Raw genomic sequence first — 17,500 nt, forward strand, 5'->3', positions numbered from 1 at the left:
AACTCATACTTTGAAACGGTACCACCACAGTTTTAGTACAGTTTCTTCGAACTGGGTTTTCTTTTTAAAGGAATAATTATTTAATTTAGTATAATTCTGGACTGCAAAAAATCAGGAGTTGACCAGAGATCAGTTTTCACTTTTAAAAGATTCAGGAGCTGACAAATTATCTTATATTAACTAGGCGAGGTATGAAGAATGGATCCCTGGCCTCTGAATTCCCAGATCACAATCCAATGGAGCATCTGTAGGATGTGCTGGGACAAGTTGGATCTTCAGCATGTTCATACTCCAGCTTGCAGTATTTCAAGGATCTGCTGCTAAGGTCCCAGATATCACGACATGTTATACAGGTGGTCATAATGTTTTGGCTCCTCTGTGTATATGTCAATGATATATGCAAAGTTTTAATTAGTTTGACTAATGCACATGTCTAGAGTGTGCCTGAAGTATATTTCAAATTTGGGCTATTGGTTTATGGGCTAAGCTAGTCAAAAACAGGACCCTCTTAAAATAACTGATTTTGACCTCAAACTGTCAACATATCTCTTTACACTGTCAATAAACTTGAAATAAAACTTGCCTTTGCCTTGTCTTTTGTTAACCTGGGCCAGGATTTGCCAGTCTCTGCTTTCTGTAAACAGCACAAAATTGACCGATCTGTACGCTTGTGTTTGGAGCCCTGAGAACAGAAAGCAGAACATTAAATGTGTTCGTCTTGAAACATGCATCCCACTTGGGGATTATCTGAAATGTGTTATCTCAGCTGCGTGCTCAACTCACATCTTGATCGATGGATCCAAAAAGGTCAATTTCATTTGAGTACTTCACATTATCTGCTCCACTGAGACAGCTGAGGAGGAACGCAGAAGACAACATCAGCTGAACAACAACACATTCAGGCTACAGTGAGAACAGGTCTTCCTAAAGTCCAGATCCGGACTGGCAGGTAATTCAATCTGGACACATATTTCATATTTCAAGAGCACTAATTGCATTTAAGGGATTAAAAGTGTGTATTCACTACTTTAAGATGTACAAAAAATGTGACAATCTCTAAACCATTCTCAGGCCAAACTCACACTAGGTACAGTTGCCTCGAACCGGGCCAAAGCACGCTTGTCCCCCCTCCCGTCTCCACCGACGGCCCGCACTCACACCACAATCGGGCCTGGGCACGCTTACGTCATCAATGCTGCGCTGTTCAGTGAGAAGCGCTCTCACTCGGCAGCACAGTGGAGATTTCTCTAGTTATATCGTTTCAGTCGTTTGATATGCAGTGACAAGCAGTCAAATATTTCGTCAAACAGTCCTTAGGAATGCGGTGACACGCTGTCAGCTATTTCGCCGGACAGATCCTCCACTTTTTGCGCTCATAAACAATCATAAAGCTCTCGTGCTGCAGGAATGAGGTCTGCTGAAGGTGCGCAGATGTCGTGCAGTGAGGGGTTTGCGTTTTTAATAAACTACGGCAGTTTGCGTTCACTGAACAGTAAGATTGATTAATAAATCCATATGAAAGAGTCCCTTAAAAGTCACGTCTCGCTTTCAGTTTCGGGTTTTGGCGCGTTTTGGACTCACACTACAAACGTACCATGCCAAAGCCCAAGTGAACCGAGCTGCCTGAGCCCGATTCAGTGCACTCACACTTCTCAAACGATCCGGGAAACGGGCCTGGGCATGGTTCGGATAGCATAGTGTGGTTAGGCCCTCAGATGGGATGGTGAGCCTAATCAAAGGTCACCATGGGGCAACTTTCACCCGCGGGCCCTCATCAAAAAATCTCTGGTCTAAACCATAGTAAAAATGTGTGGAAGCTACAAAATCATAAACAGAAATACTTGATGTTGCACCTTTTCCTAATTATCTTGACTAATTGATTAAAATAGGTGGTAAAATTAGTAAGAGCAGTGATTAAAAATGTTATTTGGGCAATATTTCACCTATCTGACTGGAAATTACAAAGAACAAATATGAAAACTCTCGAGATTATTGCCCTGGAAATCCAGATTCAGTTTGCCCAACCACAAACACAGTTTTTCCCACTCTTCTGCTTGATTTGTTATAACTTCTTGCAGTCTGCAGTACTCTAAATGTATATGCAAGCTTCATGTGGTTCAGTGTTTGCATTCTGTGCCTCCAATAAGACTTTTATTTGATAATACTTTGTAAAAACTCTTCATGTGCAAAACTTTTAAAAAATGACAATTCCGTTTTTAGGATAACTTAGCTGTGTAAACAAACATATCTAGAAACAATGACAATAAGACAATGTTGGTGTTTAAATAGATGTTGAAATGACATACCTAAAACCAAATTTGGACTTGTCAAAATTTACTTTCACGTCTTTGCTGTCCTCCACCAAGAACTCAATGAAGACGAAGTCTCGCCTGTCATACCACTTAGCTGCTGCTGGGTGCCTGAAGAAGAAAGCTCATTTACATGAAAGACTGAACAAACAGAAACACCTCAAACTATCAATTATAAGTAATGGGCAAAAACATTCATCATTTTCTTTTCGGCTTAGTCCCTTTATTAATCTGGGGTCACCACAGCGGAATGAACCACCAACTTATCCAGCATATGTTTTACGCAGCAGATGCCCTTCCAGCCGCAACCTATCTCTGGGAAGGGCCAAAACCAAATTTGGACTTTGAATATTTTTCATGACTTTGACATTAATATTTGTATTATTAGATATTAGCTTGTTGCAGCTGGAAGGGCATTCTCTGCGTGAAACATATGCTGGATAAGTTGGCGGTTCATTCCACTGTGGCAACCCCAGACTAATAAATGGACTAAGCCGAAAATGAATGAATGAACGAATGATATTAGCTTATATGTCAACCTTAACCTACAATTGTATAAATCATGAAAAAATGCAACTGCTTGTTTTTTTTCAGATATCAATATAAGCATCATCCAATAAAGAAACATTAATTATTAATTATTAATATTTCTAACAAACATTAGTAGCAGATGAGCTAGTGGGAAAAACTCAATTGTCTCAAATAAGTAGGTCTGGAAAGAGCACAGACACCAACATCACACCACTTCAATCTGCTCCTTTTTAAAAAGATGGTGTATCAAATTCCCCTCCAGAACTGACTGACCTGCGCTTGTACTCTGAAACATGTAAACACTTGAAGAATTTTAATGAAAAAGAAATATTTATAATTACAAGAAATACATATATGAAAGTACAGTTCATGCCCATACAAACACAGAAATCTGTAATAGATTGAAAATACCAGCAGAGCACATTAATAACTCAACATGCTTACAGGATTCTAACAATACAATATAACCAGAGTACCAGCAGTGCATGAAATTAATTTGGACATCGAATGAAATAAATCACCTTAATTTAACCCCCATAGAGTGTTTGGGCATGTATTGATCCATTACATTTTCTAAAAACAAGCCACCAGAGCTGCTCAAATTCTTTAAATTCACATGACAGCACAGTAAAAACTCTGATTGACATTATGCCAAGACAGATGAAGGCTGTGACTAAAATCAACGGTTTTATGAACTAAGGCTGGGAGATTTGACCTAAAATCCACATCTCGATTAATTAAACATTTTAACTCGATAACGATTAACCAGCGATTATTTTATTCGTGTAAATTATTTTATTTAACCCACATAGTTTACTGACGAGTTTTGTACAATAAATGTGCTCACATATTACAAGTAAGAGATGTTTGAATAAACACACACACACACTACCTACCATCTATGATTATTTACCGAACATCAAGGTTGAACAACTGAAATTAAAACACACATTGCCTAAAACAACCGACAGTTTTTTCTTATAAAACAATTGAAAATAAATAACTTTAAGAAACAAAATGAAATATATATTTTTAATGTTTTTCATATTAAAAGTAGAAAATAAGCAGTATCTCTTCTAAATAAAACAACTCTTGCATATTCTGTAAATAATATTTTAGACAGTGCATTTCCTGCATCTTCTATAAACAAATATTTTAATGTAACAATTTAAATGTAAATAAATAATACATAAAGGCATTATTAAAATACAAAAATTAAAGGCATCGCATAAAATTAGATCGATTATAGGTTCTGAATGTCGATTTCGGCTACTTTTCGATCAATCGCCCAGCCCTATTATGATCCCTTTCCAAGCTAAAACATGAGTATAGTGCTGTTTAAAAATGTATATAATAATTGTTTTGACTGTATTACTTGTGGGTCCAAAAAACATTGCATGCTTTTGTGTATTTTCATCTTCTGCAAATTAATACTCTCAATCTATTTATTTCAGGGTTTTTGCAGGTTTCACTAAGCCAAATTCAAGACTTTTTAAGATAATCAAGAATGAAACTTTAGACTTACATAGGCTTTTTTGTAATGGCCCAGCAATAAAAAAAAAATTTACTTGCCCCCATCAAAAAAACTAATTCTAATTAGTTTCTTAGCAACATATTTGAATTACTTAAAACAAATTACTGGGCGAGGCAGTGGCGCAGTAGGTAGCGCTGTCGCCTCACAGCAAGAAGGTCGCTGGTTCGAGCCTCGGCTCAGTTGGCGTTTGCATGTTCTCCCTGTGTTCGCGTGGGTTTCCTCCAGGTGCTCCGGTATCCCCCACAGTCCAAAGACATGCAGTACAGGTAAATTGGGTAGGCTAAATTGTCCATAGTGTGTGAGAATGCGTGTGTGGATGCTTCCCAGGGATGGGTCGAGGCTGGAAGGGCATCCGCTGCATAAAAACTTGCTGGATAAGTTGGCGGTTCATTCCGCTGTGGCGACCCCAGATTAATAAAGGGACTAAACTGACAAGAAAATTAATGAATGAAAACAAATTACTAATTTTAAAAGGTCTGCTTGTGTCAGGTAGACATTTAACATATGCAAAACACACCGTTATAATATTAGTTATAAATAATAGTTTTATTGAGATGTGTTGGATCAACCAGGTAGCTTTGCATAAACAGAAAAATTAAGACTCATTTAAGATTATTTAAGACCTGCTGCAAAACATATTTCAATGAATTTAAGACTTTTTAATGCAAAAAAAATATTTTTTGAATTTAAGACATTTTAAGACCTGGTGGACACCATGTATTTGGACTTTGAGATAACTTTGTCATTATTTTTACAAATTGTTCACTTTTTTTTCACTCAAACACATTAACTTGAATTGTACAACCGGAGAAAACAAAGATTTTAAAGTGTCATAGACAGATATAATGATAATCATGATTAATGCTGACATTTTTACACTGATTGGTCATATTTAAATAATAAACAATAAAAAAATGCAGGTTAATTTAGTGTAAATGACTTTTACAAGCGATTGCGAAATAAGCACTCACACAAACTCTGCACACATTATTGGACTATGTGAAAGAATTCGACATGAACGTTCAGTTAGCCCCAGTGTTTCAGTAGTAGGCTCACTGAATGGGTGTTATTGTAACTCATTCATTCATTGCCTGCAGTTCTCTGGCCCTGCAGCACGTGCGGGCGGCGCGCTCATTCTCGCAACTCATTCTTCCGTAATCGAAACTGATCAACTCCCGCACATCAACAACTCTTTGGGCTAGTTCGTCGACAGAAACAAATAAATAAATAAACTACATTGTGTTTGTGTGTGCTTCTGAAGTGACTTGGGTGGCAAAGGACGCAACATGCTAACACCACCGGTGAGCTGGTACAGGCTAAAGCGCTAACATACTTTTACACTTCATTCAACAAATAAATCAAATATACTCCCCTTTTAATGCTGTTAGATAGACCGTATAATAAACTAACTAAAGACTCCCGCTGAATTACTGCGTAGTTTGCCGATTACGAGAGGACTGAATGAGTCGTACAGAAGTAGCTAACGTCGGCTAGCGAAAAGCTTCACAGTCCTCAGCTAACTTACTTGGTTTTGGTTTCAGTAACGAGCGATGTGTTTGGCGTAAAGCAGATCAAATATTTCCCACAGAAAGCGCACACTTACATGACTTTATCGGCTGTGTGTGATAGTCTGCGTCTGGTCTGCTCGGGGGTTTTCTGGTATGTTCTCCTGGGGTTCAGGTCTGCTCTCTGGTGTCACAGGAGTACTAGTGGGCGGAGCCTCAAGCCACGCCTCTCTTCGTCACAGGACCAAAACCTAGCAGGGCTCTTCCTCAATCTTCAGTTTCTAGTGATGAAGCTGGTGACCTCTCCTGGTCAGAACGGTAAAAAGGCAGTCAATGTACCAAACCTGCAGGTTTTTTCAAACTCGCTGTGCTGGAAATGTTTGAGCGAAAGAATAATACAGGGGTGCCCAAACGTTTGCTTATGAAGGGCCAACAACAACAAAAAAATTTTGATTGAGGGTGGTGTGCCAAAGGTAATTATACCAATAAAGTTGCAATGGTAATTTCCTGATGTGTTAATATTTAGAAATAAATATAAAACATACTTTAATAAAGGAAATGGAAAAAATGACACATGCACTTCGATTACAATTAGAAACCTTTGAAAAGAAACGGAGTAAATGGGTGGCTTTCTCCTTAACAACAATATAATTATTTATAACTGAAAATTTACATAATTCTAGAGGTATCATTGTGAAAATATGTTTGGCAACCTTTTATTATAATTTATTTTATATTTATTTATTTATTTATGTATTTTGATGAGGTTAATTTAATATTTTTATGCATGTGTGTATATGGATATGCATGTGTGGAATGGATGTATTTGCCTATACAAGTATGTATACATGTGTATATTTATGTATATGTGTATTTTTTTTTACTTGCTTGTTTTGTTCCCACTGGTTATATGTTCCTAAAAAAATCAATAAAAACTAAGTTATAAATATATATATCACAATTATAAATATATATATATCACAATATATATATATATATATTAATATATATTAATATATATTAATAATTTTACATATTATAATGAACGTCTTATAACAAAAACATAAACAAACACACTTATAACACAATGGTGTTCAATGCTGAATACACAATGCCTTGTGCATTCTCCTCTATCTTCGAGTGGCAGTATTTACATTTTTAAACATCTGATACATGCATAATATTTAATTACAACATTTCATTTCGTTGGCTTTTTTTGTAGTCCAACAATTAAAAAAAACAAACAAAAGGATATGTTAAATGACGAATGTAAAATTCCTCTTCCTCCTTAACACCTGAGAGTATAGAGATATATAAATATACTTGAAGCACCCTTGTGTAAATGTATTCCTCTCCTGTAGTAAGAGAAAAGTCTGTAGCATTATAATTTTCAAAACTTTTCACAACTGTTTTTTGTTCCTTTTTCAAGCCAAAAAAAACGATAAAATTGTGACCTTAAATTGATTTCAGAAGCTGAAATATGAAGTTGCTTTGTTGAATTTGTTTACAGTTGGTTATAAGTCCATTGACCAAATAAAAGTTGTGTGATTGGTTCCTAAAAAAAAAAAAATTAGAAATTATGATCTCTGTTAAAGCATTCGCCCCAACCTTCCCATCATTCTAAGCTGTTCTCATATGGGAATGTGGGCCAAATCAAAGCTTACCATCAGTTATCCAGCATATGATTTATGATGCAGATCCCCTTACGGCTGCAACCCATCACTGGAAAACACCCATACACATTCACAGATACATTACAGACAATTCAGCTTACCCAGGGATGTTCTTGTGGAAAAGTTAAAAATGTTGGTTATTGGGGGTAATCTGGCACCTACACTACTTTTATACATGTTTGCTAAACTGTGCTCAGGATAATTGAGCACGCTCTATTTTGAAAATGAATATTTATATCAATTTCTCAGTGAATCAGTGCATTTTTGGTGCATTTAAACAAAACAGATATATTAACCAGATATATTTATAAAAATAATATTTTAGATCCCAAACATATTTAGAAATTGAAAGATTATACAATTAAATTCAAGCAAAATATTGCAAAAATAAATTGCAACCTACAAAATTTCAAATAATTTTTTTTTTTGCTTTTCTTGATTTTTTCTCTTTTTAAAGTTTGTATTTAATATTTTTAAATAACAGGCGTGGGTTTCCTCTGGGTGCTCTGGTTTACCAATCAGCTCCAAAGACATGTGGTACAGGTAAATTGAGTAAACCAAAATTGTCCATAGTGTATGTGAGTGAATGAGAGAGTATGGATGTTTCCCAGAGATGGGTTGCGGCTGGAAGGACAACCGCTGTGTAAAACATGAGCTGGATAAGTTGGCGGTTCATTCCGCTGTGGTGACCCCAGATTAAGCCGCAAAGAAAATGAATGAATGAATTTTTCTATAACATAAATTTATAGTGTAATAGTACTTTTTGGACTGTTGTTGTACGTTTGTCTTTGTTAGATAAGCTGCAGATCTGGCTTCAGTACTGACTAATCTAATGAGGGGTCACCAACATTGCACCATTGCACCACATACTAGTTAGCTTAATGTAGTATTTTTTAAAGCTATTCTTTTTAAATCACACCTGCATTGGTGTAAAATGAGTTAATGACATTAAGGTCATTAACTCATATATATATATATATATATATATATATATATATATATATATATATATATATATATATATATATATATATATATATATATATATATATATATATATATATATATATATATATATATATATATATATATATATATATATATATATTTCAGACAAATAAAGTGTTGCATATAGATGTTTCTGTTTCTTACCTTGTTAAATCATTGTATCATTGTTGAAAAATATTGTGAGAAATCATTAACATGATCAGTGTCTTCACATATATGAATATCATTAGTCATTAATAATAACAACATATAATTAAAACTAAATTGAAAAAAAAAAATGTTATTTTAGGAGTGTGTATCAAACTGGTAGCTCTTCACAGTGATATTGGTACCCAAGAAGTAGCTCTTAGTTTCAAAAAGGTTGGTGACTCCTGATCTAATGTATGCACAAATATAATATTGTATAGTTTCTTATTAAAAATATAAATAAAAAAAATAGATTTTTGAGGGGTATACGTGTACTTAAATATGCTGAGCAACGTATATTAGTCTGGCAAACGTTAAGTATGAAAGTAGTCCTAAAATAAAAGTCCTTTTAAAATACTTTTATTTTGAAAACCCTAATCGAATCGGCATTTGTAGCTTAGCGTGGGTTGCTTCGCGGTGTTTTCAGGCCGAATGACAGCTGACTGTAAACCCTGTTGATGTTTTTATTCTCCGCCTCTGCAAGAATTGCGCGTTTTTACTCTTTATTGCTGTGAATCTTTTATTATGAGTAAAACTGGTCAGATTTAATCTCCGGGTGGGTTTAAATAGTGCTTTAAAAGAGCTGACATCGTCCTAAATCTCTCCTCTAACGTTACGTTAGTTCAGCCTGAAGACATTCCTGCACAGATCGCTTATCAAAATCTAAACACTAGATGGACCTCTCTCGGTCAAAATCTGCAACATCTGTATCGCCATGAAGTCGTAATATCTGAAATAATAATAATAATAAATAACAATAACAAATCTAGAGGCAGAGCTGTTAATCAGCCTCTACTGAAATGAGGGTTTAGATTTGTCCAGTGATTTTGGAGATGGGTGAGTATAAGGACAGTCTGCACGAGTTCGAAGGGGACTCGGATTTTTTCCCCCCGCCACCACGACACCGGGTGGGCCGGGAGCGCATCCACATACAGAAGAGCAGCGTGTGCTCCAGGGCTTATTTCGTGGTGGTCATGGCCTTCTTCCACCTCTACATCATTAACATCATCGCTTTGCTCCTGTACGTGCACTATAACACGGGCTCCGGGGAGCAGGACGTCCCACTGGAAAAGAGTCCTGGTTCTCCGCGAGCCGTGCCTGCCGAGCACCAGACCCCCTCATCAGCAGCACACCTGAGCCCGGAGATGTCCTTCCAGCTGCCCCGCCTGGAGGGCATTCGGGTACACGCGTTATTATTATTCACCGGCCCTTATTATACAACGTGCTTATCATACTCTGTACTGAGAGATTGTGCAGTGTGTTGTGTGTGTTTCAAACTAGGATTTAATCCGATTTATTTGTTTGCTACAAATTAAAGTGTTTTTGAAATATGTATTTAAAATGTTTAAATACAACTAATGGTCGTTCAGGACCACAAAACCAATCCTAAGGGTACAGTTTTTGAAACTGAGGCACATCAGCTGAAAGCAGAATCAATACACTGTAGAAAGCGATAAGTTAAAAAAGAGAGTAAACTCGGTGTCTTATAATAAACAAGCTATGTGCATAATTAGAAAACTTGAGTCAATTGCTTTATTGACTTTTTAAAAGTAAAATCAACGGTTTGCTTTTAAGGCAATGGGTTTACTTTAACAGCAAAGTAACTAATTGCTTTTTACAGTGTCACACAAGTGGGAATTTCACATCTGTCACATCCATAACAGAGAAGTCACATCCATAATGACACTTTTTTTGTCCTAAATACAAAAATATTAAATAAAATAAAGTCAATCATGTTTGTTCTATAGTGAGCCAACTCTTATCCTGTTGATTAGCATTATTTATTTTGGATTGTGCCGTTTAATTCACAAAATATCTACAAATTAAACGCATGTTTATTTCCCTCATTTAAAGTACAAAACATGTTTACAGATTGATATTTCTCTGGTGCCTTAACTCTGTGGTCAGCTGTTCTGGACAATATAAACAGATGTTTCAACATAATGTTAACGTGTGCTTTCTTTGTGAATTTATGTGTTGAGTTTTTATTGCAGATGTCACATCCGTAACGTTGGAATTGCTCTAGAGCAACTTGCTGCATAGATTTTGTTTAAGTTGTTGAACACTTTTTACCCAAGTACTGCACTTGGCTTAAGTTAAATCACCTTATTTTTTTACAGTGTAGCAATGCATATTACCTATCAAAACACGGGGAGAACATGCAAACTCCACACAGAAATGCCAGCTGACCTAGCCGAGACTTGAACCAGTGACCTTTTCGCTGTGAGGCGACAGCACTACCTACTGTGCCACAGCATCGCTCATTTTGATCCATACGTGTTTTAGAATGTTGCCAAAAACATACAACTGTTCACTTTTTAAAGTGTAATGTGTTGCTAATAGAATTTAAAACATGAATAATTAAAATTTAATCAAAACTGCTTCAGAATTTTGTATTTATTTATTTATTTATTTATTTATTTATTTATTAAAGAGGGATAAGTGGTTGAAGACATTTAGACAAATGCATAGTAATATATTGTTTCAGCATGGGTAATAATTATATATATTTTGTAGTATGTAAAAAAACATCTTTCATTTTTTCAGTTGTCATTAAACTTAAAGTTTTATAAATTTATTATTTGATTATTTTTTTTAATTTTTGTCATTTTAGTACTACAATGTAAACTTTATATTTCAGTTAGTTGCCAACATTTCTAGTTTTCATTGTTTTTTTTAGGTTTATTTTTTTATTTACCTTCACTGGATTTGTTTTTTTTTCCTAAAGATGAAGCAAATTTTTTAAAAGTTTGAATACAGACAACAATTATGCTGTAATGGTCCACATTGGCATACATCCATTAAAAAAAATCACTAAAACTCTAATCGTCATGGCATGCCAATAATTGGTGATATTTGTGTTGAAAATTTGAAGTTTTGAATCACTGTTTTACTTTTCAAGGGCTCATACAGTTGAAGGATATTAACCCCCCCCCCCCCCATTTCTGTTTAACGGAGAGAAGTAGTAATAATTTTAATAAATAATTTCTAATAACTGATTTATTTTATCTTTGCCATGATGACAGTAGGCGAGGCAGTGGCGCAGTAGGTAGTGCTGTCGCCTCACAGCAAGAAGGTCGCTGGGTCGCTAATTCGAGCCTCAGCTCAGTTGGCGTTTCTGTGTGGAGTTTGCATGTTCTCCCTGCCTTCGTGTGGGTTTCCTCCGGGTGCTCCGGTTTCCCCCACAGTCCAAAGACATGCAGTACAGGTGAATTGGGTAGGCTAAATTGTCCGTAGTGTATGAGTGTGTGTGTGAATGTGTGTGTGGATGTTTCCCAGAGATGGGTTGCGGCTGGAAGGGCATCCGCTGCGTAAAAACTTACTGGATAAGTTGGCGGTTCATTCCGCTGTGGCGACCCTGGATTAATAAAGAAACTAAGCCGACAAGAAAATGAATGAATGAACGATGACAGTAAATAATATTTCGCTAGATATTCTTTAGGACACTTCTGTACAGCATGACATTTAAAGTGACATTTAAAGGCTTAACTGGCTCAATTAGATTAACTAGGCAGGTTAGCGTAATTAGGGAAGTTATTGTATAATGATGGTTTGTTCTGTAGACTGTTGAAAAAAACAATAGCTTGAGGGGCTATTAATTTTGACCTTAAAATGGTTTATAAAAAAATTAAAACTGCTTTTATTCTAGCCAAAATGAAACAAATAAGACTTTCTCCAAAAGGAAAATATTATCTGACATATTGTGAAATTTTCCTTGCTCTGTTAAACATTATTTGGGAAATATATATATATATATATATATATATATATATATATATATATATATATATATATATATATATATATATATATATATATATATATATAAAAAATTCAAAGACGATTTAATAATTCTGGTTTCATCTAAAGACCACATACCTAAAACATGTTGTTTTAAAAACGTGAACTCTGAAGCTCATTTGCAAAAGTTAGCATTTTCATGCCCCCCAAAAACAATAATAAAAAGTAATAAAGTTAACTTTTAGTTGAAAATTGTGTTATGTTAATGGCCCTTCTGTTTTAGTGTTAGTTAACAATATATGTCATTTAAACCTTCATTGAAAAGCAGTTTATTGCTATCTAGAATTCAAATAATCAACGTTATAATTTATTTTAGCGATGAGATGCACGTTACGGGGTAGCACTTTACAATAAGGTTGATTGTTAGTTCATGTTAACTGCAGTAACTAATGTTAACAAGCATGAATTTAGATGTTTATAATGCATTAGTAAGTGTTGATTAATAAACGCTGTTCGAGCTTTGTTCAAAATTAGTCCATGCTAGTAAATAAATAAACGAATGAAACCTTATTTTAAAGCTAATGTTTATATCAGCTCTTTAAAACGTTCCTTCGTTTATTAGTGAGTCTGTCAGTTTTATTCATGTGTGTGTAATCAAATTGAAGTAATGCAATTTGTGTGTTTTATTTTCTTTGCTCAGGTTGGGCATGTGCAAAGAGTTTCCATTGTTCCTGACCGGACACATAACATGCGCACCCTCAGCCTGAAACCACTGCTGTTTGGTGAGCCATACAGATTCATTATTTTTATATATTAACTCTAGGATATGGGTGTGGATAATTTCTAATCTACAATAATATTGAATCTGTTGTCATTTATTGTGTGTGAACTGGAATCATCCAGTATCTCTCAAGCATCTTTATAGTCTAAAAGCGTGCAGATAGAAAGACCCTATTATCAACATGATGAAAACAAGAATACCTTTAAATGGATTATGAAAGGTTATGAAATGGACGTTGTTTATGTATTAAGTTATATCACACACAAGAGTGTTGTTTCCTTAATATGAGCATTTTTAAAACAAACCTAATATTATTTTGAAGCAAGAAATTCATATTGATTCATTTACATTTTAGATTTATTTTCAGAATTTTGTCTGTTTACTTTATGAAATAAGTTCCAAACAAGGTTGGAGCAGAAGATTTGACAGTCTCAGAGCAACACCCTAATGTTTCATTGTAGAAATTTCTGAACTAAACAATTGAGGCAATAATCAATTGCTCCATTCATAAAGTCAGTAGCTTCAATTTAACATAAACAATAAAATTTAACAATTTAATTTATGCTTTGAATGAATTGTTTGAATGAACAGGTCAGTAAAACACTCAATTAGACTGGAACTTGCTGCACCATACTTTTTTTTAGTGTCGGGCAAAGATTGATCTTAGTTAATCGGATCTAAAATGAAAGTTTGTTTTGACATAATATATAAAGTTGAAGTCAGAATTATTTGCCCCCTGAATTATTCGCCCCCTGTTTATTTTTTCCCCAGTCTCTGTTTAACGGACAGAAGATTTTTTTTCAACACGTTTCTAAACATAATAGTTTTAATAGCTCATTTCTAAAATCTGATTTATTTTATCTTTGTCATGATGACAGTAAGTAATATTTTACTACATATTTTTCAGGACACTTCTATACAGCTTAACGTGACATTTAAAGGTTTCACTATGTTAATTTGGTTAACTAGGCAGGTTATTGTAATTAGGCAAGTTATTGTACAATAATGGTTTGTTCTGTAGACTGTCGAAAAAAAACAATAGCTTAAGGGGCTATTAATTTTGACCTTAAAATGGTTTTAAAAAAAATTAATAACTGCTTTTATTCTAGCCGAAATAAAACCAATAAGACTTTCTCCAGAAGAACAAAATATTATCAGACATACTTTGAAAATTTCCTTGCTCTGTTAAACATCATTTGGGAAATATTTTAAAAAATCTAACTTTTATTATTATTCTAATAATTCTGACTTCAACTGTATGTGTGTGTATTTTATGTATTTATTATTACACAAATTATACATATCAATTTTGTTGCATAGATGTTTAAATTGATATATAATTTGTACTAAATACACTTATATTTTATATCTAAATGTAATTAAACATGTTCTTAAATATATGCATGTCTTTGTGTATTTATATATTAAATTTAGCTATTAAATTGTCAAACTTTTATTTTGGGTGTGATTATTTTTTGCCAGCACTACTTTTTTTGTGTTACATTTATCCATGACAGGCCGAATAAAATATGATGTGATTGTCATTAAATAACTTATTAAATTATTGCACTTTTATCAAAAGTTATTATTATAGATCAGGGGTGGCCAACCCTGTTTCTGGAGAGCCATCTTCCTGCAGATTTCAGTTGCTACCCATATCAAACACACCTGAACCAATTAATTAGGACCTGAACACCACGTGATAATTACAGGCAGGTGTGTTTGATATGGGTTGCAACTGAAATGTGCAGGAACATGGCTGTCCAGGAACAGGGTTGGCCACTCCTGTTATAGATAATATTAGGATTTTTTTGTCAATACTGTTTTCTCCTAGTCTTCAAATTTCGCATTAGACTCGTTTCTTACAGGTGTAATTAAAGGCATAGTTTACTCCAAAACCAAAATGTACTCATTATTTATTTTCTCTCAAATGATTCCAAACCTTTATGAGTTTATTTTGTTGAACAATAAAGAAGATACTTTGAAGAAAGCTGGAAACTTGACTTCTACAGTAGAAAAACAAACAAAATAAATACTACAGAAGTCAATAGTAACAGTTTTCTGACTTTTTTAAAATGTCCTCTTTTGTGTCCAACAGAAGAAAGAAAGTCAAAGTTTGGAACAAGCAGAGGAAGAATAAATAATGAGAGAATTTTCAACTATCCTTTTAAAAATGACCCTAAAATGTGACCAAAATGAAAACATTGAGACACAGTTTCAAAACAAGCATTTGAAATCATTTAATATCTTAAGGCTTAAAAAATATAGAAAAGAATCCTCTATTATTTACAACATTATGAACACTCTGAGATAAGAATATAAGTCTGGTCGTCTGCATCTCTACCCTCTACACCGATGGCTTTTCCACTTGCGTGCTGCTTGGTTGAGGTGGCGCTGTCGTTTTCCCCAGCTAAAAGCTTTATTGACCAGCAGCCTCTTGCCCGTCACAGTGCCTGTCAACAGGAAGGTTCCTCCGTTGGGGTGGTTGCGGGTCAGGTTGCCCACACAAGTGGCATCTCGCTCCAGCCACAATGTCAAACGGCTCCTCATTTCTCCTCCCAGCAGCGGGCCGTGTTTTAGCACCTCCAACCGAGACCCCAAAAAGAACATGGTCAAGACAGAACTGCTGGAGTTCAGTTTAGATAGACGCACTTTAACCACTAGCAGAGAAAGAGAGAGAAGAACATAAATGAATCTCAGAATTAAGAGTTAGTTCACCCAAAAATATAAGCACTATTGAGAAACTACAAAATGTGTCCAGTACCTCTTTTGAATCTAAAACCAACAGTTTGTTCACACCCTCAGGACCCCCTTTTACCTTTAGAACTGCCTTAATCCTACATGGCATAGATTCAACAAGGTACTGGAAATATTCCATTACACCACCACCACCAGCCTGAACCTTTGATACAAGGCAGGATGGCTCTGTGCTTTCATGTTGTTGACGCCAAATTCTGACCCTACCATCCGAATGTTGCAGCAAAAACCGAGACTCATCAGATCGGGCAAAGCTTTTCCATTCTTCTATTGTCCAATTTTGGTGAGCCTGTGTGAATTGTAGCCTCAGTTTCCTGTTCTTAGCTGACAGGAGTGGCATCCGGTGTGGTCTTATGCTGCTGTAGCCCATCCGTGGAGGGATGTGTTGTGCGTTCAGAGATGTTTTTTTGCATACCTCTGTTGTAACGAGTGGTTATTTAAGTTACTGTTGCTTTTATTAGCTCGAACCAGTCTGGCCATTCTCCTCTGAGCGTCTTGGCCATGTCTGTATGCCTAAATTGAGTTGCTGCCATGTGATTGGCTGATTTGAAATTTGTGTTAATGAGTAGTTGGACAGGAGTACGTAATAAAGTGGCCAGTGAGTGTACATAAATAATAAATGGCAAAGAGAATGGGATCTGATTAATCAAATTAAAGGGTTAGTTAATTTAAAAATCAAAGCGCTATTCACTGTAAATAAATACTGGCTTTTACACAATTACTTCATGTTGTCCCAACACAGTTTTATTCACTCATTCATTCATTTTCTTGTCGTCTTAGTCCCTTTATAAATCCAGGGTTGCCACAGTGGAATGAACCGCCAACTTATCCAGCACGTTTTTACGCAGCGGATGCCCTTCCAGCTGCAACCCATCCCTGGGAAACATCCACACACTCATTCATACATACACTCATACACTACGGACAATTTAGCCTTCCCAATTCACCTGTACCGCATGTCTTTGGACTGTGGGGGAAACCGGAGCACCCGGAGGAAACCCACGCGAACGCAGGGAGAACATGCAAACTTCACACAGAAACGCCAACTGAGCCGAGGCTCGAATAAGCGACCCAGCTAACCTTCTTGCTGTGAGGGGACAGCACTACCTACTGCGCCACTGCGTCGCCCACCACAGTTTTAAGTTGTCCCAAAAATCCCTAACAATTTTCTTATTAAATAAGTAGTTTCAACAAGCAGCAAAATATAATTTTTTGAGAGTTGACAATCTCCAAAACTTGTCACTACCTCCTTTGGATCTAAAACCAACAATGTGTTCAAACAACAATAACAACTGGAAGGGGATCCACACTGTAAGAAGATTCTGTGTTCTGCACAATTCTTTCATGTTGTTCTAACACAAGTACATTAAGTTAACTTCATCTTTCTTTCTTTACATTTTTTTGATTTAAGTGTTACATTTTAAGAATTTAAGTGGATTGAACATAAAACAATTGAGTTGTCCCCCAAAAAAACT

General features: G+C 35.4%; 4 protein-coding genes across 14 annotated transcripts in view; 2 read left to right on the forward strand and 2 right to left on the reverse strand.

Annotated features, from left to right (window-relative positions):
* ptges3b (prostaglandin E synthase 3b (cytosolic)) overlaps positions 1–6,082 on the reverse strand; it is a 14,647-nt gene extending 8,565 nt beyond the window's left edge. The window contains exons 1-4 of one of the 3 annotated variants that reach the window (XR_012398289.1): positions 5,978–6,037; positions 2,307–2,420; positions 784–853; positions 584–682 (exon numbers count right to left, since the gene is read on the reverse strand). Coding sequence is in view for 2 of the 3 variants with exons in the window: in NM_001002137.2 (NP_001002137.1) it covers positions 584–682; positions 784–853; positions 2,307–2,420; positions 5,978–5,979 (285 nt within the window). In the remaining variant the exon portion in view is untranslated. 3 annotated transcript variants of the gene reach the window in all.
* The window catches only part of rbm38 (RNA binding motif protein 38), a 199,313-nt gene that overhangs the window by 154,595 nt on the left and 27,218 nt on the right, over positions 1–17,500 (forward strand). The gene's annotated exons all lie outside the window — the stretch shown is intronic.
* p4htma (prolyl 4-hydroxylase, transmembrane a) overlaps positions 9,207–17,500 on the forward strand; it is a 36,788-nt gene continuing 28,494 nt past the window's right edge. The window contains 2 exon segments of the mRNA NM_001080691.1: positions 9,207–9,927; positions 13,188–13,269. Coding sequence (NP_001074160.1) covers positions 9,580–9,927; positions 13,188–13,269 — 430 coding nt within the window. The 5' untranslated portion in view covers positions 9,207–9,579.
* The window catches only part of LOC101884738 (secreted frizzled-related protein 5), a 6,816-nt gene continuing 4,799 nt past the window's right edge, over positions 15,484–17,500 (reverse strand). For 4 of the 9 annotated variants that reach the window (XR_012398976.1, XR_012398974.1, XM_005174115.5 and 1 more), the window contains one exon: positions 15,484–15,928. Coding sequence is in view for 2 of the 9 variants with exons in the window: in XM_005174115.5 (XP_005174172.1) it covers positions 15,609–15,928 (320 nt within the window). In the remaining 7 variants the exon portion in view is untranslated. The other 5 variants (XR_012398978.1, XR_012398977.1, XR_012398973.1 and 2 more) reach the window with 2 other exon arrangements.

This window comes from Danio rerio, chromosome 23 (genome assembly GCF_049306965.1).
Source record: "Danio rerio strain Tuebingen ecotype United States chromosome 23, GRCz12tu, whole genome shotgun sequence".
Lineage (NCBI taxonomy): Eukaryota > Metazoa > Chordata > Actinopteri > Cypriniformes > Danionidae > Danio > Danio rerio.